The sequence below is a fragment of the Rattus rattus genome, chromosome 7, assembly GCF_011064425.1.
Source record: "Rattus rattus isolate New Zealand chromosome 7, Rrattus_CSIRO_v1, whole genome shotgun sequence".
NCBI classification, from domain to species: Eukaryota; Metazoa; Chordata; class Mammalia; order Rodentia; family Muridae; genus Rattus; species Rattus rattus.
The window spans coordinates 32035246-32059866 of NC_046160.1; the positions used below are offsets into that span (position 1 = coordinate 32035246).

Below are 24621 nucleotides of genomic sequence, written 5' to 3' on the forward strand. Positions count from 1 at the left end.
ATCCAAAAGGACATGCATGGTATGTTCTCATTAATAATTGAATATTAGCCAAAGGGGGGAAAATAAACAAGTACAGAATACCCAAGATACAGTCCACAGAACTCAAAAAGGTCAACAAGCTGAAGGGCCCAAGTGAGGACATCTCAGTCCTACTTGGGAGGGAGAAGAAAGCAACCACAAGTGGGGAAAGAGGTAGGGGCCTGGGAGGGACACGGGACAGTGGTGGTGGTGGAGAGGGGAATGTGATCTGGTATTGGGTGGGGGAAAAGGACTGAAGCCCTGAGGACCAGCAGAAAGAATGGAAACAGGTGACCTCGGGAGGAAGGAGGTTGAGAGGACCCTCCAAAATGTACCAGAGACCTGGGAGGTGAGAGATTCTCAATACTCAAAGGGGGGTACCCTAGATGAAATGATGAAATGCCCTATAGAGGGAAGAGGAAATTTGTTGAGCCTACCTCCAGCAGAAAGACAGGGAATCAAGTGAGGAATGGGGTTGCTATCCCACAGTCAAAACACTGACCCATAATTGTTCATGTCTGAAAGAACTACAGAGATGGCAATGGAGAAGAGCCTGAGGAAAATAAGGTCCAGTGACAGGCCTAAAGTGGAATCCAGCTCAAGGGGGGGCTCCAAGACCTGACATGATTACTGAGACTATAGAGCGTTCACAAAAAATAAAGGGACCTACCATGACTGCCCTCCAAAAGACCCAACAAGCAGCTGAAAGAGTCAGATGCAGCTATGTGCACCCATCCAGTGAACAGAAGCTGCTGACCCATCTGGTTGAATTAGGGAAAAGCTGGAAGAAGATGAGGAGAAGGGTGACCCTCTAGGAGGACAAGCAGTCTCAATTAACTTGGATCTCTGATTTCTCAGACACTGGATCACAGCATACACCAGCTGATATGAGGTCCCTAACACATATACAGCAGAGGACATCCAGGTAGGGGTTCAGCCAGAGAAGATGCAACTAACCCTCAAAAGAATGGAGGCCCCAGGGATTTTAGAGTTCTGGTGGGGTGGATGGAGTGGGGACATCCTTGTGGATACAAGGGGGGATGGGGAGAAGGTATGGGATGTGGAACAGTTGGAGGGTGGACCAGAGGGGAATAAGATCTGGAGTGTTAAAAGAAAAAAATTTAAAAGAAAAAAGAACTTCAAGTCTCTGAAGAAAGAAATTGAAGAACTCAGAAGATAAAAATATCCCTCATGCTCATGGACCTGCAGGATTAACATAGTAAAAATGGCCATCTTATCAAAAGCAATTATACATTCAATGAAATTACCATAGAAATCCCAACACATTTTTTTACTTCACAAGCCATCTTTTATTAACGCAATATATGTTCATAAACTCTAGACAGTATTTTAAAATATGCAATCTCTCAAAAGGAAATATTCCACTAAGGAGAACATATATAACTTTAGGGTCATCAGAGGTTTCACAGCACAATGCACAGAAATCGCAGGTATCCAGGGAACAAGGGCTTCACTCTTGAGCAAGGCGCTCAATGACAGCCCGGTAGTCCTCCACCAGCTCCTGAAACCACTCCTCCAGCTGCTCGCACTGCACGCTTATCTCTATCTGGTTCATCTGATTCGTCAGCTCTTCTGGTCTCAGGCATTTCCTCATCTTGGCAAGATCTCTCTGCTTTTTCTTGTAAGGGCTAATTAGTCTTCTTTTAATATTCAGTCTGTAGCTTCTGTATTGCTCAGTCACTCATGTCAGTTACCAGCAGTCGAAGCATTTCATAAACCCATCTAGCATGTTGCTTATTTATTTTGAACTTCTGCTGTGCCTATATCGCCATATCTTCATTGAATCCTTGCAGTAATCTTTCCCGGGAGAAACAGGGCAAATCTTGACAAAGTTTCATAAGTACAAAGTCTCTTTAGTTTCACATAACTTTTGGATGGATCTTCTACTGTGATATCAAGAACCGAAGGAGATGCAGTGTAGTATCTATGAACTGTTTCAAGAAGTTGAGCACCATGGCCCTGACCTTGAAATGGAGTCAGTATCCGCATCTGACTTACATGTGGCCGGGTTTTGTCTGGGTACACATAGTAATTATAGTCTGTCATGTAGCCTACAGTCACAAAGAGCGTAGTTCCATCCTTATTAAACTTCTCAAATACTAAAAAGTAGTGCCATCTTTCATCACCCACGTCAATAAAGCTAGCAGTTTCAATAAACCACATCAAAAAGGTCTGAAGCCTTTCATGATATTCTTGAAAGCCTCTACATGTCATGTCAACCTTGTATATCTGAAAAGTAAAGTTTTCTCCTCCTGTTCCAACACATTTTTTACAGAGAATTCTCTTAAAAGAGAATTCTCAACTTCATTTGGAATAACAAAAAATCCAGGAGAGTGAAAATAATTCTCAGCCATAAAAGAACTTCTGGGGGAATCACCATCCCTGAACCCAAGCTGTACTACAGAACAATGGTGATGAAAACTGCATGACATTGGTACAGAGACAGACAGGTAGATCAATGGAATAAAATTGAAGACCCAGAAAAAAAAACCCACATACTTATGGTCACTTGATCTTTGACAAAGAAGCCAAAATGATATAGTGGAATAAAAGAAAGCATTTTCAACAAATGTCTAATCTAACTGTCAATCGACATGCAGAAAATTGCAAGATTGATCCATTTTTACCTCCCTGTACAAGGCTCATATCCAAGTGGACCAAGGACCTCCACATAAAACAAGAAACACTGACTCTAATAGAAGAGAACTTGGGAAAGAGCCTTGAACACATCAGCACAGGGGAAAATTTCTTGAACAGAACACCAAAGACTCAGGCTCTAAGATCAACAATTGACAAGAGACTGAAAAGCTTCTGTAAGGCAAAGGATACCATCAGTAGGGCAAAGTGGCAACCAACAGATTGGGAAAAGATCTTTACCAACTCTACATCTGATACTGAGCTAATATATAAAATATACAAATAATTCAAGAAGTTAGACTCTAGAAAACCAAATAACCTAATTAAAAATGGAGTACAGACCTAAACAAAGAATTCTCAACTGAGGAATTTCGAATGAGCAAGAAGCACCTAAAGAAATGTTCACCATCCTTAGTCACCAGAGAAAATGTAAATCAAATCAACCCTGAGATTCCACCTTACACCAATTATAATGGCTAAGATAAAAAACTCAAGTAATAGCAGATGCTGGCAAGGATGTGGAGAAAGAGGAACACTCCTCCATTGCTGTTGGGACTGCAAACTGATACAACCACTCTGGAAATCATTCACGCAGTTCCTCCAAAAATTGGAAATAGTCCTACCTGAAGACCCAGCTATACCACTACTGGGCATATACTCCAAAGTTGTTCTAACATGTAACAACATATAACATAACTCCTCTATGTTCATAGCAGTTTTATTTGTAATAACCAGAAACTGGAAACAACCCACATGTCCCTCAGTTGAAGAAAGGATTCAGAAAATGTGGTACATTTACACAATATAATATTATTCAGCTATTAAAAACAAGGACATCATGAATTTTTCAGGCAAATGGATGGAACTAGAAAATATCACCCTGAGGGAGGTAACCTAAACCCCAAAGGACGTGCATGGTATGTACTCACTGCTAAGTGGATATTAGCCCCAAAGCTCAGAATACCCAAGCTACAACTTATAAACCATATAAAGCTTAACAAGAAGTAAGGCCAACATGTGGATGCTTCAATCCCACTTAGAAGGGGGAACAAAATAATCACAGGAGGCAGAGGGAGGGAGGAACCTGTGAGAGAGAGGAAGTAAGAGAGAAAAAGAGGGAGGCAAGATAATGTATGAGAAGAGACAGGAGAGAAGTCCAGAGGGTCAGGAGAATGGATAGAAATATGTAGCAGTGGGGTGTGAGGAAGAGGAAATAGCCAAGATGGAGTGCTCAAAGAGAAAATTTTTGCTGAAACATAATCACACAGCTGAAGTTTTAGATCTTTTTCTTTAATGTGTCTGAGTACACTGTCAGTGTGTTCAGACACACCAGAAAAGGGCATCAGATCCCATTATAGATGGCTTTGAGCCACCATGTAGTTGCTGGGAATTGAACTCTGGACCTCTGGAAGAGTAGTCAGTGCTCTTAGCAGATAAGGCATCTGTCCAGCTCCGATCCTTCTCTTTAAACAGGCACCATCAGATGCTGGAGGCTTTAAGATACAATTGTGGTGAAAATATTATTTTTTAAAGCTTCTAATTTGGTTGAAACCAAGTGGTAGTTGATATTTTTACTGATTTAATTTTTTAAAAAAGCCTTGAAAAAATAAATATGTAGCTGTGGGGATGGGGAACAGGAGGAACCAGTAGAAAGTCCCAGAGGTCAGGGAACCAAGAAGCTCCCAGGATCCAGTGAGGATGACACTGAACAAAATACCAAACAGCAGGGAGACAGAACCTGATGAGACCACTACCAATAGATAGAAATGCCTACTCCGCTTGAGGGATGGGGCTACCCACCCATCTTAAAAATTTTAACCTACAATTGTTTCTGCCTAAAGGAAACACAGGAACAAAAATTGGAGCAGAAACTGAAGGAATGACCATCCAGGGACCTCCCAACAGGAATCCATCCCATCTGCAGACATCAAACACTGACACTATTGCTGATGCCAATAAATGCTTGCAGACAGGATCCTGGTCCGGCTGTCCTCTAAGAGGCTCTGCCAGCACCCAAGACAGATGCAGATACTCGCGGCCAACCATTGAACTGAGTCCACGGACCCCAATGGAAGACTTAGGGAAAAGGCTGAAGGAACTGAAGGGGATTGCAACCCCATAAGAAAATAATCATACCAACTAAACAGACCACTCAGAGCTCCCAGGAACTAAACAACCAACCAAAGAGCATACACGTGTGAGTCCTTGGCTCCTGCTACATATGTAGCATCAGATTGCCTTATCTGGCCTCAATGGGAGGTGAAGCACTTGATCCTGTGGAGGCTTATTGCCTCGGGGAAGGGAAATGGTAGAGGGGTGAGGAAAGAGTGGGAGGCATTCTCTTAGAGGCATAGGGGAGAAGGCATGGGTTGGAGGTTTATGGAGGGGAGAACAAAAAGGGGGACAACATTTTAAATGGAAATAAATAAAATAATTAATAAAAAAGAGTGATGAAAATTGACATTTCCAAGGATATACAGGGAGAAGTGAATTGTTCTCCCCACTGGACAAACCATGTTATAACTTGAATCTGAATTGTCCTTTATTGAATCGTGCTTTGAACACTTGATTCCCAGCTTGTCACTATTGTAATGCTTATAGCACCTTCAGAAGATGATTCTGGATCTCAAAATGTAGTCACGAAAGGTGGAACTTTCAGAGTACACCCAATGCTGCCTCCTTGTTTGTGGAGCTGTGACCTGGCCTTACCACACACTTTTGCAACCACAGAATGGCTACTCCTACGCACTCATTACATCTTTCCAAGCACATGGAATTAAAATCTTTCAGAAACAGTTTACCAAAATAAAACTTTAATCCATTAAGTTGTTTCTACCAGCTATTTTGTCACAGTGACCCAATCGTTTGCATTTTTATCAGCCAGTCTCAACTTGCTAATAGCTCAAGACAAAAAAACAGAAAGGCATAATATAATTAGATCACTCAGAAGACTGTGCTGCTTTTTAAAATAAATTCACCCTGTAACGCATTTGGTCTAGTCCAGGATTTTCCACAGATCCTTCTGGATGGGATTTGATTGCTCCCAGACACTTTGAGCCTGGTACAGGCTCTTACTCTCAAAATTTGAGCACCTTCTATGTTTCTAAACCCAGAAATCCCCAGTGAGCTGCCTTCCCTCTGCTCCCCTCACACTTTCAAATGTAGCTGTCCTATTTAGCATTAACTGACAACTTGAAAGAGCATAGGGTCACAGGAAAACAAGTCTCATTTGGATAATTGTCTTGATCATATTGGTCTGTGGGCATATCTGTGATGGATTTTCTTGACGGATAATTGAATATGAGAGCCTAGCCCACCGTGGGTGATAGAATTTCCTGCACAGATGGTTTCCGTTGTATAAGGAAGCTAAGGAGTGAGTCAACAAGCAGTGTTCCTCCAGGATTCCTCCCTTGAACTCCTGCCCTGATTTCCCTTGTGGTGAGGGAATCTCCAGACTCTTGTCATCTCCCTCTTATACAATTACTGAGGTCTAAGTTCTAATTTAGTGTAAGCACAATGTATAATGCAGGTGCAGGGAACATCATCAATAGACATAATCATGGACTCAACTTATAGAATGAAGTGTCCTGGGAGAGCTGTGGTTATGTTCTCTGAGCAATATTACTTTATACTGAATATTTTCTTCTCTGGGTTCCCGAAAGACCTTATTTACTATCCATATATCAACCATGTTCTGGCATCTTCCAGATTCATCCTTGCACCTGCCTTCCTATATGGCGAAGAGTCTTGAAAATGAAGACCGGGTGCTTAGCACCTCCATATCCCATCACCCTCACTCAATGTTTAGCATCCCCATCATCTTTATTCTATTCTTGGGGAAAGACGAGACGGTTCAATTGAATTATGAAGAATTTAATGTGTACCATCAAATATCACAGAATTCAACTGGAACATGTGACTTTACAGTGCTACCCATAATGGGACCTGAACTGTGCTGAAATGGAAGCAAGTGCAAATCAGGGTACAAGATCTCACAAAATGTCACCAAACTGGTGATCAAATAAAAATGTGGACCTATGCCAATGGCTGTCCCATTGCTGTCATCATAAGAACATCCCATGAGAGCAACCTCACTCCTTGCCAAGGCTGAACACACCTGAGTAAAGCATTGGGCTATTTGACTTGTATTATTTTCTTTGCCTTAGTACCCGACCCATATTTATACAGAGACTTCCTGGACACAACCAGACATGAAATGCCTTTACAAAATCTCTGCCTCTGTGCATCTCTGTCAAGTGTCTAATTTACTATTTCAAGACTGCTGAAGGCATTGTCACCCATTTTAGCAAAGTCCTAGAAGTATGCTTGTATAGCTGACCACACTCACCCCTCTCTAGCCAACTGGCCTCCCTTGTTACCAATCAAGTCCAGTGCGTTCCATAAGAACTTGAAATTGACTCCTGGAGCTGTTGAGATGGTTCGCCCAGTTAACCAGAAAGCACAGTCATTTCAGAAGTTGATTGTAATGACCCACACACACTTCTCCACATTTTCTTCTCTTGAGTAATGGGTTTCATGTCTAACCTCACCAGCTTCCTTTGCTATATCCAATTATCTTCCTTTAGGGAAGGAAGACTAAGACTTCGAAGCTTCGCCACTTGTGTGTGTGTGTGTGTGTGTGTGTGTGTGTGTGTGTGTGTGTGTGTGTGTGTGTGTGTTTGTCCTTGGAAACATTATATACTGTACTTTTTTATTCGATATTTTTATTTTCATTTCAATTGTTATCTCCTTTCCCAGTTTCCCCTACAGAAACCTGCTATCTCCTCCTGTTTCTATGAGGATGCTTCCCCACCCACCCACCACTCCTTCCTACCTCCCCACCCTAACATTCCCCTACACTGGTGCACTGAGCCTTCACAGGACCTATTCCATCCTTCCCTGAGCTATCAATTATGTAGGGCCCAAAACCCAATGTCAGGAATTTTAAACCTCCTTTTTTGTCCATAGTTTGTGAGAGATGATAACATGTCTGAGACTCATTCCCCAAAAGAAGCTTGATTTTAGTAGTGAAATTACTAACTTGCTTTCTGCCTCAGAGTTGGTGAAATGTGTTCCCACTTATGGTCCTGTCAGCCCTCAACAGTCCTCTCCTCTATGGCAGAAAACAAACACCCAGCTCCAGGGTAATCGGGGGACTTGGTCTTGCATTAGGCTCCCAGATTCTGGAAGAGAAGCAAGGGAGAGGGGGTCTTGTTGGCCTTCGTATTGGAGGTTTTCCACAGAGATCTTCGGCCCGGCCAATGACAGGGTTCAGGCGTTGGGGAGAGAACTCAGAGCAGAGAGGGGGAATCGCCTCTGCTGGGACAGCTGCTGCAGCTGCTCCAACTCTGTTTCCACCATTGCTGCTTCAATTGCTCTAGGATGGCTTCATCCTCATCGGCTGGACTGAGACAGCAGGAGGCTAGATAGCCAGTGAGGGGTGTGCAGAGGAGCTTCTGGCAGTGATTTGAGAGAGCAGATCTCTTCCCCAAGTGACAGTGTTACAGCTCTTATGACAGAATCTCTCAGACAATGTAGCAGTTCTCTCATACCTTTAATTCTTCTGGATAGGATTCTTATATACAGTCTTGGGGTGGGTCAGGGTCCAACAGTAGATACTTCCTATTGGCTTGGTTTGAGAGCTTAGGAATACCTTATTACATGTGGGAGGACATGGTCCTGCTTCTACATGACTGATGGCCAAAAGTCTCTCTAAAGGGGGCTGTGGAGGGGCAGTAGCTATGTGAGAGGGGCCTGGCCTCCTGGGGATTTAGGGAATGCCTACTGTCCCTTGGGGTCACTAGGGTTTCAACCTTAACTCAACCGGGAACCAGGATACCTTTCACAGCCTGCCGCCCCACAGGGTCTGGGGACATCTGGAAGGAAGGCGGTTGAACAAAGGCAAGTCACATTTGACAGCCAGAAATCTGAAAGTTTCCTCTCAGCAGGATTTTCCTTCCTCCATGGAAACGTACCGGATGTGCATTACCTACCTTGTTCACAGTCTGTTTCCAGAAGCCACTAAGTGAAGGTAACATTTTACCCTGCTGGTTTTATTTCTCACCTAGCCTGTGCTCCATCAGGGCTCACAAAATGCTGCCATACAATTACAGCAATCTGACAAGCACTTCACAATTTCCCAGAGCTCTTAAGTGGGCTTACTTCCTCCGCTCCTTTCATTTTCCAACGAGTAATTGGAGTGAGTCAGTCTCCTGTTGCCTCCAATTTCCAGAGCACCCTCCTTAAGGAGGAAGAAGGCAGGTATGGCTTCAGCATCCTCACCAATTTGCAGTTGGGGGACAACAGGCGTGCATGCTTTACGCCTTCCCAGATTCTATTATGCTCTAGTCCACTCATTGTGGTTTATGTGGTCAGAGTTCACTCCTTGTTTTTCGCAGTTCATGCAAGACCAGCACCAACCAGTTGTCCTATTCAGGCCAGCAGTGTTCCTTCCCAAACTCACCCCCTACAATCTTCTGAACTTTCAACTTAGGCAATGTGTTTTCATTGTTACCAAAAGCCTCTCTGGTTCTTTTCTCTATAAATTTTCTTATATAGTTCTCCTTAAAAAAAATTTTTTAGCCAGAAATAGTGGCTTATACCTGTAATGTTAACACATGGAAAACTCAGTCAAGGGAATGGTTTTGAGTTCAATGCCAGCCTTGGCTATGTAGAGAGTTCCAGGGTAGCCAGGGCTGCAAAGCATGACCCTGCACCAGAAAACAAAAAGAGAAAAATTAAATATACATACATGTATATATATATACATGTATATACATATACAAAATATATTCATGCATATGTACAAACATGCATATATACATACATATATAATGAGTTCTGATATTCAGGGTCACTGTCTTTCTAGCATATTGTTCTGGCCTCTTTACACTCCCTCCCCACCACCACCACTAGGGACTCTACCTTCTTAAGAAATGCTGGCACATACAACCTGTGCTCTGTGCTCAAACTGAAAATGGATATACAGGATGATTTCTGATAACAAGGATTTAGAGGCTTTACCTAGCAGAATCACCTGCTGATAGGAAACCTCCTAACTGTGTTCTAAAAAACAAGTCCACTGAATGTACATATATATATATGTATATATATATATATATATACATATAAACATACATACATTTTATGTGTGTGTATATATATATACATTTAAGTATATACTCACATATGCATGTTTATATATCTATATATACATATGTATATATTTATATATGTGTGTGTGTATTTTTTCTGCTGACTAAACTCTAGCATTCAAGGATGATTCTTACTTTCTCAATAAGATGTTTATCCTATTCTAGCTACTGCCAGAATAGATAAATCACTCGTTTCTACCTAAAGGTATCTTTGCAGGCTTATCTACTTTAGCTGTTACTAACACTGTCCACTATATGAAACCCTAATATTCATATACATAAAGAATCTCAAAGATTAGCAGTGTTGCAGAAGAACAGAAGGCTCATCACCGTGCCTTGCAGGGTATATGCAGACTGTAACTATGCTGTTAACAGAGTGTAGTTAGCACTGGGATTCCTGGTGAACGGTACCTACCCAAGGTTAAGGAAGGCTTTGCAGGGCAATACACATGGGCAATACACATAAGGATCTAGGTAGAGTTAGTTACATAACTAGGACAATCATGGGATCATCCCAGAGAAAAGCAAACACAAAGTCTCCAAGGAAAAAGCAGGCCTGTTAAACCAGGGGTCTGTAAGCAGTCAAAGGAGCCAGGACCGGGTAAGTTAGCATTGATTTGGGAGGGAGTTGGGGAGAGCCAAGTGTGGTGATGCAGAAGCCAGGATGACTCTGAAGACAAAGGTATAGAGTTTAGTACAAACTACAGGCAAAAGGGGCATGATGGGAGAGTTATAATTAGCTTGGATTGTCATGATCAAATACTCCAGAAAATATTCTTTTTCAGGTGAACTTCGGGTACATGGTTAGCCAGGCAAGCACAGATGTGTACATGTGCATAAAAAAGCATGTTCTTGGTCCTTGATTATTTTACTAGGTGACTACTTCCCCAAGTATGGCTTTACTCAGTGAAGTTATTTATTGTGACAGGAACGAAACCTAGCACATTCTAACCCCCTCAGCTCACCTTCAGTGTACCCTTCTGGCACAAGAGCAATATAAATCATACTCAAGGTCCGGATTCCTAGTACACACACTTTGTCTATATCATAAAATCTCAACTCTACCTTTCTCACATAACAAGAAGCCCAAGAATCAGTAAGAAAGCAAAGCCTCCTTGTAACTAATGCCATTCTAGACAAGTACAATCAGTAAAAATAACATAGACAGCAATGAGCATTTGGTGTTACCAACATGCCCCTGTGAAGAAGCTGTGTGTAGGCTTATCATTTCCTACTGGGAATTAGGAAAGGTATTAGGGTTGAAACTGAACTTTGGCATTTCAAACAGCACCTTGTAAAGAGGCCAAATATGAGGACTATTTTGTAGCATTCATCTCTGTCTCTCTAAGATCTGTAGGTTGAAGTCCTAACTCTTACAGCTCACAGTATGAGCTGAGTTAGAGATAAGACGCTTGCAGGTAGAGTCTGCTCAATTGTGGTAAGATTACATAGATGTCAGAATCTGCCAACACAGCACTAAAGATTTTCTTACAGACGGGTAAAAGTTTACATGTGAGCTTACACAGGCACCACATACACACGACAAAACACACATGCACATGCACATGCATATACATGCAAACACACACATACACATGCAAACGTGCACAGGAATATACACATGCACACACATGCCTGCACACGATGTACCACAAACCACAAACATACATGCACATACACACATGCATATGTACATACACGTACACACATATACACTCACACTCAAAAGCATGAATAAACACACAAAGGCAAAAATCTCTTCTAAAAAAAAAAAGCAGAGATTACAGCATTGCTTTTACAAGCCAGGAAACACCACACAGTGTTAAAATAGAAAAACAAACGAGAAGCCACTTCCCCCACTTCCTCCCGCCTTCCCACCCTGACATTCCCCTACACTGGGGCATCAAGCCTTGACAGGACCAAGTACCCCTCCTCCCACTAGGCAAAAGATACAAAATAAAATTTCCCTTATAACCCTTGTCTGGAAGTAAACCTGATATCCTGATCACGATCACAGGGTGCTGTATTCTACAACTGTTAGGCTTTACACATACATACATACATACATACATACATACATACATACATACATACATATATACATATATATATATGCATATATATATAACAGCCCTCTTCTTTTTTATATTTTTTAATTTATTAAATACATTTTTCAACATATAATTTTATTTTAATTAAACTTTTTTCTTTTCTAGGATATTTTTATTTATATTTCAAATGTTATCCTCTTTCCCAGTTTCCCCTCCAGAAACTCACTATCCCAACCCCGCTCCCCCTGCTTTTATGAGGGTGCTTCCCTTCACCCACTTCCTCCTGCCTTCCCACCCTGACATTCCCCTACACTGGGGCATCAAGCCTTGACAGGACCAAGTACCCCTCCTCCCACTGATGCATGACAAGGCCATCCTCTACTGCATATGCAGCTGGAGCCATTATTCCATCCTTGTGTACTCTTTGGACGGTGGTTTAAAACCAGATACACAGAAACTAATAGGATAGAAAGTGGGGAAGAGCCTCGAACACATGAGCACAGGGGAAATTTTCTTGAACAGAACACCAATGGCTTATGCTCTAAGATCAACAATCAACAAATGGGAGTTCATAAAACTGCAAGACTTCTGTAAGGCAGAGGCTACTGTCATTAGGACAAAACAGCAACCGACAGATTGGGAAAAGGTCTTTACCAATCCTGAATCTGACAGAGGGATAATATCTAATATATACATATACCTCAAGAAGTTAGACTCCAGAAAATCAAATAACCCTATTAAAAATGAGGTACAGAGCTAAACAAAGAATTCTCAACTGAGGAATATTGAATGGTTGCGAAGCACCTAAAGAAATGTTCAACATCCTTAGTCATCAGGGAAATGCAAATCAAAACAACCCTGAGATTACACCTCACACCAGTCAGAATGGTTAAGATCAAAAACTCAGGTGACAACAGATGCTGGCAAGGATGCGGAGAAAGAGGAACACTCCTCTATTGTTGGTGGGATTGCAAGCTGGTATAACCACTCTGGAAATCAATCTAGTGGTTTCTCAGATAATTGAACATAGTACTAACTGAGGACCCAGCGATATCACTCCTGGGCATATACTCAAGAGATGTTCCAACATATAGCAAGGACACACGTTCCACCATGTTCATAGAAGCCTTATTTATAATAGACAAAAGCTGGAAAGAACCCAGATGTCCCTCAACAGAGGAATGGATGCAGAAAATGTGGTAGATTTATACAATGGAGAACTATTAAACTATTAAAAACAATGACTTCATAAATTCTTAGGCAAATGGATGGAACTAGAAAGTACCATCCTGAGTGAGGTGATACAATCACAAAAGAGCACACATTGTATGCATTCACTTCTTAGTAGATATTAGCTCAAAAGCTCAGAATACCCAACATATAATTCACAGACTACATGAAGTTCAAGAAGAAGGAAGATCAAAGTATGAATGCTTCAGTTCTTCTTAGAAGAAGAAACAAAAATACTCACAGGAGAAAATACAAAATGTGGAGCAGTGACTGAAGAAAAAGTAATCCAGAGACTGCCCCACCTGGGGATCCATCCCACATGCAGCCACCAAACCCAGACACTATTGCTGATGCCAAGAAGTGCATGCATGGGAACCTGATATAGCTGTCTCCTGAGCGGCTCTACCAGAACCTGACAAATACAGAGGCAGATTCTCATAGCCAACTATTGAACTGAGAATGGAGTCCCCAATGGAGGAGTTAGATAAAGGACTGAAGAAGCTGAAGGAGTTTGCAACCCCATAAGAAGAACAACAGTGTCAACTGACCCGACTTCCCAGAGCTCCAAATCCCTCTTTCAAAAGAAAATATATAGAGCGATATAGATATAGATATAGATATAGATATAGATATAGATATAGATATAGATATAGATATAGATATAGATATAGATAGATATAGATATGTTATGGATCATTTTCTTATAGCAACCATGGAAAACAATACACACTTGTCATGTTTATCATATTATGTTAAGAAAAATTGTGTCTGCATTCAGTCAGATTTATAAACTCCTTTCATAGCAACAGAATAGTCACCACTAATTAATGCCAGCAAGTTCAATGTAATAAAACATATGTAAAATATTAGTCAGCATTAAAAAGCTAACCTCACGCATGTGAAAATGAGATTTCAATCTCTATACTTCATGCTGCTGAGAACTCATTGTTCTTATAATCCATTTGGTCAACAGAAATGGTACAGAAACCTTTCTTCAAATCAAGAAAATATATATATATATAAACTATAAAACATAATCTTAGAACTGAATATAATATGAAATCCAGATGTAGATTTGTTAAATTTATTTATTCAAATGTTACATTTGTAAAAGAATTTTTGTCAAAAATTATTTTGTAATAGAAGAAAATATTTGTTTCATTGTTCCTTTATGTGTATATACATATGTGGATGAATGTAGATGCCCGAGGATACTAAAAGATGGCATCAAGATCTTGACTTATGGGCAGTTATAAGGCAACCAACTATGTGGATGCTGGAAACTGAACTCAGGCCCTCTGAAAAAGCATCAAATGTACTTATCCACTGATCTATCTCTCCAACCCCCAAATGTTACCTTTGTTAGTATTAGAATAGAGACTATTCATATAACATGGGAATAGTTAACCCAATCATAATAAATTTTATTTCTTTACAAGAATACTTGAAATATACCATTAAGTTACAAAATGAAAGGAGTCTCGAAAGTCTAGGACAATGATTCTTGGTATTCTCAAGACTCTTTCAAGGAGTCTCTGAAGTCCAAACCACTTTCATGATAATGTGAGCACATCATTGGCTGAGAAGGACTCATTCTTGCATTCTTGTACAGACTGGACAGTGGACAGAAAATATTGATCATAGTGTGAGTACCTGGTGAGGCTCTCTTCCCTTTTAGTTGTGTACCCACAAGAGAGTTATTTTCTTTATATAATTCATCTAGGAAAGTATGTCATAAAAAAGTGAATGCACCTGAGAAAATCCAGCTGATTGTAACTATTAGTTACTAAAACTACTTATAAACCTAGGTCACTGTGTCCACTAAATATTTATTGATCTGGAAATAGAAAGTTATTATTGATACTTTATCCCCTAGTTTAATTAACATGTAGTTGGTTCAATATTAAAATTTTTAATAAACATTTTTCCTTCAGTTTAATTAATATGTGACCAAATAAGGAAGATTCTGCAGCCCTCCAGAGCTTTTGTGCTGTGAAGGAATGAAGAGTTCAAAACATGAAGAAATTATATGGGTTGGGCTTTCTCACTTGGACAAGAAAGAAGAAGAAAGGATACTTATGGGCACCATGGGAGGATGCTGGATCACAAGGATGGATTGCCTGATGGGTACAAAAGTTATTGTTATCTTAACATCTTTTAAACGTCTCCTAGGTATTGCTAAATTCTTCCACTTCAGGACACTTGGAGGGTGGGGATTGCATCCAGTGAAAGGCAATTTGTTTTCATTTCCACTCTTTTTCTTCACTTTAAAAAAAATCTCCCTGCCTTCAAGCCATCACTTAAGACCAAAAGTTGCAAACTATCTACTAACTATATTTTCAAAGAATCTCAGCTCATAAGATGCTGCAAGACCTACAGTCTACAGACAAATTAGCCATCAGCTTTTTGGAGGCAGAATTTATCAAAGTAATTTGGGTTGTACCAGCAGTTTTTAGAGAAATGGCCTTGAAAAACATCACCAGGCAGAAGGACCCATTTTTCCAGGGAGACTCATACAGAGGCTAGGATGAAAATCAATTTTGTATTTAATTATTTATAGTTCCTATTACAATAAAATGTTAGGATTGTCAATGATGTATCACAAAGATTTTGTCTTTTTAAAAGGTTTAATTTTTTATTGATTTGTTGATTTTTCTCCCTTTCTCTTCTTTCTGGCCCAAGTGAAAAAGCCCAATCTATATCAGTTCTTCATGTTCTGAACTCTGTGTTTCTTCACAGCAGAAAAGCTTTGGAGGGCTGCAGAAGCTTCCTTATGTACTTTATTTGGTCACATATTAATTAAACTGAAGGAAAAATATTTATTAAAAATTTTAATACTGGACCCACTACATGTTTATTAATCTAGGGGAGGTATTTAGCAATAATAACTTTCTATTTACGAATCAATAAATATTCTGATTATTCATTGGTTTACTTTGGTTTTGAATTCAAGCTGAGCCAGTCATCAGTATCTGCAAATAAAACCTCGATGTGTGAATTTGAGCCAGTAACATAGGTCACACACCATGTTCTTTTGCTTTTTTTTTTTTTCATCTTTATTAACTTGAGTATTTCTTATTTACATTTTGATTGTTATTCCCTTTCCCGGTTTCTGGGCCAACATCCCCCTAACCCCTTCTCCTCCCCTTCTCTATGGGTGTTCCCCTCCCCATCCTCCCCCCTTTACTGCCCTCCCCCAAACAATCACGTTCACTGGGGGTTCAGTCTTGGCAGAACCAAGGGCTTCCCCTTCCACTGGTGCTCTTACTAGGATATTCATTGCTACCCATGAGGTTGGAGCCCAGGGTCAGTCCATGTATAGTCTTTAGGTAGTGGCTTAGTCCCTGGAAGCTCTGGTTGCTTGGCATTGTTGCTCATATGGGGTCTGAAGCCCCTTCAAGCTCTTTCAGTCCATTCTAAGATTCCTTCAACGGGGGTCCCGTTCTCAGTTCAGTGGTTTGCTGCTGGCATTCGCCTCTGTATTTTCTGTATTCTGCCTGTGACTCTCAGGAAAGATCTACATCCAGTTCCTGTCGGCCTGCACTTCTTTGCTTCATCCTTCTTATCTAGTTTGGTGGCTGTATATGTGTGGACCACATGTGGAGCAGGCTCTGAATGGGTGTTCCTTCTGCCTCTGTTCTAAACTTTGCCTCCCTATCCCCTCCTATGGATATTTTTGTTCCCCTTTTAGAGGAGTGAAGCATTCTCGTTTTGGTCATCCTTCTTCAGTTTCATGTGTTCTGTGCACCTAGGGTAATTCGAGCATTTGGGCTAATAGCCACTTATCAATGAGTGCATACCATGTGTGTTTTTCTGTGATTGGGTTACCTCACTTAGGATGATATTTTCCAGTTCCATCCATTTGCCTATGAATTTCATAAAGTCATTGTTTTTGATAATTGAGTAGTATTCCATTGTCTAAAAGTACCACATTTTCTGTATCCATTCCTCTGTTGAAGGGCATTAGGGTTCTTTCCAGCTTCTGGCTATTATAAATAAGGCTGCTTTGAACATAGTGGAGCATGTGTCTTTGTTATTTTTTGTGGCATCTTTTGGGTATATGCCCAGGAGAGGTATACCTGGGTCCTCAGGTAGTACTATGTCTAATTTTCTGAGGAACCTCCAGACTGATTTCCAGAATGGTTGTACCAGTCTGCAATCCCACCAACAATGGAGGAGTGTTCCTCTTTGTCCACATCCTTGCCAGCATCTGCTGTCACCTGAGTTTTTGATCTTAGCCATTCTCACTGGTGTGAGGTGAAATCTCAGGGTTGTTTTGATTTGCATTTCCCTTATGAGTAAAGACGTTGAACATTTCTTTAGGTGTTCCTCAGCCATTCAGCATTCCTCAGCTGTGAATTCTTTGTTTAGCTCTGAACCCCATTTTTAATAGGGTTATTTGTCTCCCTGCAGTCTAACTTTGAGTTGTTTGTATATTTTGTATATAAGCCCTCTATCAGTTGTAGGATTGGTAAAGATCTTTTCCGAATCTGCTGGTTGCCATTTTGTTCTAACAACAGTGTCATTTGCCTTCATAAGCTTTACAGTTTTATGAGATCCCATTTGTCAATTCTTGATCTTAGAGCATAAACCATTGCTGTTCTGTTCAGGGAATTTTCTCCAGTGCCCGTGTGTTTGAGATTCTTCGCCACTTTTTCTTCTATTAGTTTGAGTGTATCTGGTTTGATGTGGAGGTCCTTGATCCACTTGGACTTAAGCTTTGTACAGGGTGATGAGAATGGATTGATCTGCATTATTCTACATGCTGACCTCCAGTTGAAGCAGCACCATTTGCTAGAAATGCTATCTTTTTTCCATTGGATGGTTTTGGCTCCTTTGTCAAAAATCAAGTGACCATAGGTGTGTGGGTTCATTTCTGGGTCTTCAATTCTATTCCACTGGTCTATCTGTCTGTCTCTGTACCAATACCATAGAGTTTTTATCACTATTGCTCTGTAATACTGCTTGAGTTCAGGGATAGTGATTCCCCCGGGAGTCTTTTTATTGTTGAGGATAGTTTTAGCTATCCTGGGTTTTTTGTTATTCCAGATGAATTTGCAAATTGTTCTGTCTAACTCTATGAAGATTGTGTTGGGATTTTGATGGGGATTGCATTGAATATGTAGATTGCTTTTGGTAAAATGGTCATTTTTGTTATATTAAACCTGCCAATCCATGAGCATGGGAGATCTTTCCATCTTCTGAGATCTTCTTCAATTTCTTTCTTCAGAGGCTTGAAGTTCTTATTGTACAGATCTTTCACTTGCTTGGTTAAAGTCACACCGGGGTATTTTATATTATTTGGAACTATTATGAAGGGTGTTGTTTCCCTAATTTCTTTCTCGGCTTGTTTCTCTTTGTGTAAAGGAAGGCTACTGATTTATTTGAGTTAATTTTATACCCAGACACTTTGCCGAAGGTATTTGTCAGGTTTAGTAGTTCTCTGGTGGAACTTTTGGGATCACTTAAGTATACAATCATATCATCTGCAAATAGTGATATTTTGACTTCTTCCTTTCCAATCTGTATCCCTTTGATCTCCTTTTGTTGTCTGATTGCTCTGGCTAGGATTTCAAGGACTATATTCAATAAATAGGGAGAGAGTGGGCAGTTTTGTCTAGTCCCTGATTATAGTGGGATTGCTTCAAGTTTCTCTTCATTTAGTTTAATGTTAGCTACTGGTCTGCTGTATATGGCTTTTACTATGTTTAGGTATGGGCCTTGAATTCCTGTTCTTCCCAGGACTTTTATCATGAAGGGGTGTTGAATTTTGTCACATGCTTTCTCAGCATCTAATGAAATGATCATGTAGTTTTTATCTTTCAGTTTGTTTATATAGTGGATTACGTTGATGGTTTTCCATATATTAAACCATCCCTACATCCCTGTAGTGAAGCCTACTTGATCATGATGGATGATTATTTTGATGTGCTCTTGGATTCGGTTTGCAAGAATTTTATTGAGTATCTTTGCGTCAATATTCATAAGGGAAATTGGTCTGAAGTTCTCTTTCTTTGTTGGGTCTTTGTGTGGTTTAGGTATAAGAGTAATTGTGGCTTCGTAGAAGGAATTCGGTAGCACTCCAACTGTTTCAATTTCGTGGAATAGTTTGGATAGTATCGGTATGAGGTCTTCTATGAAGGTCTGATAGAATCCTGCACTGAACCCATCTGGACCTGGGCTCTTTTTGGTTAGGAGACTTTTAATGATTGCTTCTATTTCTTTAGGAGTTATGGGGTTGTTTAAATGCTTTATTTGTTCCTGATTTAACTTCAGTACCTGGTATCTGTCTAGGAAATTGTCCATTTCCTGCAGATTTTCAAGTTTTGTTGAATATAGGCTTTTGTAGTAGGATCTGATGATTTTTTTGTATTTCCTCTGGCTCTGTTGTTATGTCTCCCTTTTCATTTCTGATTTTGTTAATTTCTCCAAAATTGACCATATAATCGATCATAAAACAGGTCTCAACAGATACAGAAAGATAGAAATAATCCCATGCGTTCTATCAGACCACCATGGGCTAAAGCTGGTCTTCAATAATAATAAGGAAAGAATGCTCACATACACATGGAAGTTGAACAATGCTCTACTCAATGAAAACCTGATCAAGAAAGAAATAAAAAAAGAAATTAAAGACTTCTTAGAATTTAATGAAAATGAAGGTACAACATACCCAAACTTATGGGACACAATGAAAGCTGTGCTAAGAGGAAAACTCATAGCTCTGAGTGCCTGCAGAAAGAAACAGGAGAGAGCATATATCAGCAGCTTGACAGCACACCTAAATGCTCTAGAACAAAAAGAAGCAAACACACCCAGGAGGAGTAGAAGGCAGGAAATAATCAAACTCAGAGTTGAAATCAACCAAGTCGAAACAAAAAGGACTATACAAAGAATCAACAGAACAAAAAGCTGGTTCTTCCAGAAAATCAACAAGATAGATAAACCCTTAGCCAGACTAACCAGAGGACACAGAGAGTGTGTCCAAATTAACACACCATGTTCTTTCTTTTTTTTTTTTAATTTTTAAATGACGAAAACAAAAATATATCTAAAAGCGAAGCTTCTGGAAAAACCATTTGTTCTTCCCTGTCTTGTATCACTCCTCAAACTTGACCTTGGCCTCCCTCCTGGCCTTGCGTTTCAGTGCTGGGTCTCTGAACACATCCTTGTTGACAACAGTTTTGTCCAAGGGGATATCCACAGAGTACCTTGTGGGCATGAGGTGGTTGTAGTTATAAACTTTCACAGAGGACTTGATCTTGGATTGCTTGGCAATCTTCTTGTCCATGGCGGCTGTCACTTTTCTGGGATAGTGGTCAATTCTAGCTACCAAGGCATGGCTGTAAGGGCGGTCGGAGGTGCCATCATCAATGTCCTTCATGATGACGGCTTTGAGTCCAGAGTAACGTCCAGCCAGGACCAGCACCACTTTTCCGGGTTTCATAAATTTGCCCATTTCAACAGCAAGCAGCCGGCACCCAGCAAAAAAGAAAGAAGCCACACCATGTTCTTAATACCATGCATTTTGAAATTGGTGGCATATGTTCTCATGGAGTTACTATGAACATTACTTATTGTAATTTGTGAAAATACGCACAGCAGGACCTAACTGATGTTCAAGTGCTAACAAACATCCAATGCTACATTTAGTTTTCTGTAGATTTCCAAATTTGTATTGGAATCAGCATATGGTTTCTTCACTTCCTTATGAATAGTCTAGAATCTATATGGCTCTCTTTCTATGATTATTCTCACCTCTAATCTTGTCTCCAAAAACTTTCTGAAGCCTGTCTAAAACTCCCTTTTTGCCTCCAGAGTATCAAGAAGACACATTACCTAAGACATTTTTGGTTTCCTCTTCTCCTAGAGCTCATACCTCTGGTCAAGCAGGCTCTTCTGCTTTTGTTGGTGTCTTCCACTTGATGCTTTGTGCTCCTCTCTGTGTGATGATACATCTCTCTCCTAGGTTATTCAACATTTGCCCTCTGTAGGTTATGAGATTATGTTAGTCTCTTTGCTTTCTCCTGTGCAGTGACTATTACACTTGATCAAACCCCTGCTTTCTCCCCTTTATCTTTGTGATTCTTGAGAATAGTAGGAATTCAAATAGAAATTGTAAGGAAGATTCTACAGCACACAAATAAACCTTGGTTAGTCTTTTGCTTTGCCTTTGTATCATTTAAGATTAGAAAATGACTTGGATTGATTCTTGCACAGTTTCTCACAAATCTATAGTCTCATATGCCAATAGTTCTCTGGATGTGTCGCCATTAAATTGACTTTTGTCTGAGCAAAAGCCTGGAATTACCCAGAAAACATGGAGAGCAGGGAAGAGTGAGGGTAAGCCAGAAAGTCTGTGGTGCTGTTGGATCTGTGCTTGATATAGGACACTTGGAAATTGCAAACCTGAGCTTTGGCATCAGCATACCATGTCCAAACTCCAAATTCAGCAGATGCAAATGTCCTGAGTGTTATATGATAGCTCATTCTCCTGGATGTTCTAAGGGAGGGCTCATTGTTCTAAAGTGGATAAAGAATATCCATTATTCAGATTGTGATTGTAAAAATTAATAATTATTGCATATTGCTTTAAAGAATCCAAGCAGAGTTTGGGAGAGTAGCCAACTTGAAATTTTAAGCATTTATACTGAATTCTGTTCAAATAAGAATTCTCTTGTAGAATAAAATCCATTCTTATTGTCCTGTACAAAGCTCAAGGCCAAGTGGATCAAAGACCTCCACACCAAACCAGATACACTCAAACCAATAGAAGAAAAATGGGGAAGAGCGTCAAATACATAAGCACTGGGGAAAATTCCTTAACAGAACACCAAAGGCTTCAGCAATCAACAAATGGGACCTCATAAAATTGCAAAGTTTCTGTATGGCAAAGGACGCTGTCATTAGGACAAAATGACAACCAAGAGATTGGGAAAGATCTTTAACAATCTTACATCCAATAGAGAGCTAATATAATATCTAATATATACAAAGAATTCAAGAAGTTATACTCCAGAGAATAAAATAACCCTATTAAAAATGGGGTACAGAGCTAAACAAAGAATTCTCAACTGAGGAATATCGAATAGCCACGAAGCACCTAAAGAAATGTTCAACATCCTTAGTCATCAGGGAAATGCAAATAAAAACAACCCTGAGATTACACCTCACACCAGTCAGAGTGACTAAGATCAAAAACTCAGGTGAAAACAGATGCTGGTGAGGATGTGGAGAAAGAGGAACACTCCTCCATTGTTCGTGGGATTGCAAGCTGGTACAACCACTCTGTAAATAAGTCTGATGTTTCCTCAGATTATTGGACATAGTACTACCTGAGGACCCAGCTATACCACTCCTGGGCATATATCCAAAAGATGCTGCATCATATAACAAGGACACATGCTCCACTATGTTCATAGCAGCCTTATTTATAATAGCCAGAATCTGGAAACAACCTAAATGGCCTTCAACAGAGGAATGGATACAGAAAATGTGGTACATCTACACAATGGAGTACTGCTCAGCTATTAAAAACAATGACTTCATGAAATTCATAAGCAAATGGATGGGACTAGAAAATATCATCATGAGTGAGGTAAACCAATCACAAAAGAACACACATGGTATCCACTCACTGGTAAGTGGATACTAACCCAAAAGCTCAGATTATCCAAGATACAATCCACAGACTACTTGAAGCTCAAGAAGAAGGATTACAAAAGTGTGATGCTTCAGTCCTTCTTAGAAGGGCGAACAAAAATATTCAGAGGAGGAGATATGGAGACAAAGTTTGGAGAAGAGACTGAAGGAATGGCCACTCAGAGCTCACCCTACCTGGGAATCCACCCCATACACATACAGCCACCAAACCCAGAGAATATTGCTGATGCCAAGGACAGCAAGCTGACAGAAGCCTGATATAGCTGTCACCTGAGAGACTCTGCCACAGCCTGACAAATACAGAGGTGGATGCTCAAAGTCAACCACTGAACCGAGAATAGGGTCCCCACTGGAGGAGTTACAGAAAGGATTGAAGGAGCTGAAGGGGTTTGTAACCCCCAAAAAACAACAATACTAATGAACCAGGGCTCCCAGGGACTAAACCACCATCCAAAGTGTACACATGAACAAACCCATGACTCCAGCTGCATATGTAGCAGAGGATGGCCTTGTTGAGTACCAATAGGAGGAGAAACCTTTGGTCTTGCTAGGGCTTAGCCCCCCAGGGTAGAGGAATGTCAAGGTGAAGAGCCAGGAAGAGGTGTTTGGATGGGTGGGGTAACATCCTCGTAGAAGCAGAGGGAGATGGGATGGGATAGGGAGTTTATTGATGGGAAACCAGGAAAGGGGATAACATTTGAAATGTAAATAAATTTTAAAAATCCAATAAAAAAAGAAAAGGTCAAAAAATATATATAAAAAATTAAATCTGAACAGTGTCATGAGATCATGCATGAGAGCCCCCTGAATTATACCAGATGTACCATGCAGTCAAGATCAATGTTGCCATCCACATTCGCTCCCTACACTTTCTACATGCTGTGCAAAGTCTGAAATATTTTTATGACTATAGACTACACTAGAGAACTTGGCAACTACTTTTAACAAGGGAAAAATCCGTCAATCATACTCTTTGAAGCATATCACTCTCTGACATTTACTCATCAGAATGGAGGTTGCAAGATGACAGGTAAAGCGTTGTTTTGGCATGCTCTTTGTTACTGCTAGCGATTTTAATATTTTGTGAAGTGATAGGAAAAGTCCTTCTATATGTTTGAGTTTGCTGAATCCTTGTCTCATACTGTCACCAACCAGCACCTTCTTTTTCTTCACCATTTTTGTGAGTCCCTCACTTCATATTGGCACAATGAGTTGTAAAAATAAAACAGTGTCATGATAATGCCATATACTCTCTACCATGTAACTTCATAGTCGAAGTTAAGTCAAGGAATCGCTTCAAATTCTTCTTCATATGATATTAACAAATCTTATTATACCAGCCTGGTAATGTCTTTGCAATTACTGTGGTTACACATTTTTAATTCATCTATCTTTATGTGTGTAGGTGTATTCAAAATTATGCATATAAGTTTTTACTTGCACTATTTTGAAATAATATACATATAAATAAATACATATATGCATGTAGAACACACATCTACATGTATGCCTATGTTCCTGTGGGTTGCCATACAAAAGTTAGGTATTTCATCTCCCTTCTCTTTGGAAACAGAGAAAGCTTATCTTTTTTAACATGTTCTTATATAAGCTGAGTTGGTTGAAATGCTGTGGGTTTATCAGGAGGAAATGGATTTTGCGACTTCTCACTGTATCTGTTATTTCTTCCTCCAGGGTAGACAAACTTATGTGAGTGACTGCTGGTGAACTGTTCCACTGATAAAAGTAGGGCTAAGAAGCTGTTTAATTGAAGTAACATTGAAAGAACTTGTCTATTTGACTCTGCTTAGACTTATTGATAAAATTATGCATTCTCTCTTCATCTTTCT

General features: G+C 40.1%; 1 protein-coding gene and 1 pseudogene across 1 annotated transcript; both read right to left on the reverse strand.

Annotated features, from left to right (window-relative positions):
- Positions 1-1312: 1312 nt before the first annotated feature.
- On the reverse strand, positions 1313-8714 carry LOC116906028 (annotated as a pseudogene).
- An 11426-nt stretch (positions 8715-20140) lies between these two features.
- LOC116904882 (60S ribosomal protein L27-like) lies at positions 20141-20570 on the reverse strand. The gene has a single exon (XM_032907482.1). The coding sequence runs from the start codon at positions 20568-20570 to the stop codon at positions 20211-20213; it is 360 nt and encodes a 119-aa protein (XP_032763373.1). The 3' UTR covers positions 20141-20210.
- Between the last annotated feature and the right edge of the window lie 4051 nt (positions 20571-24621).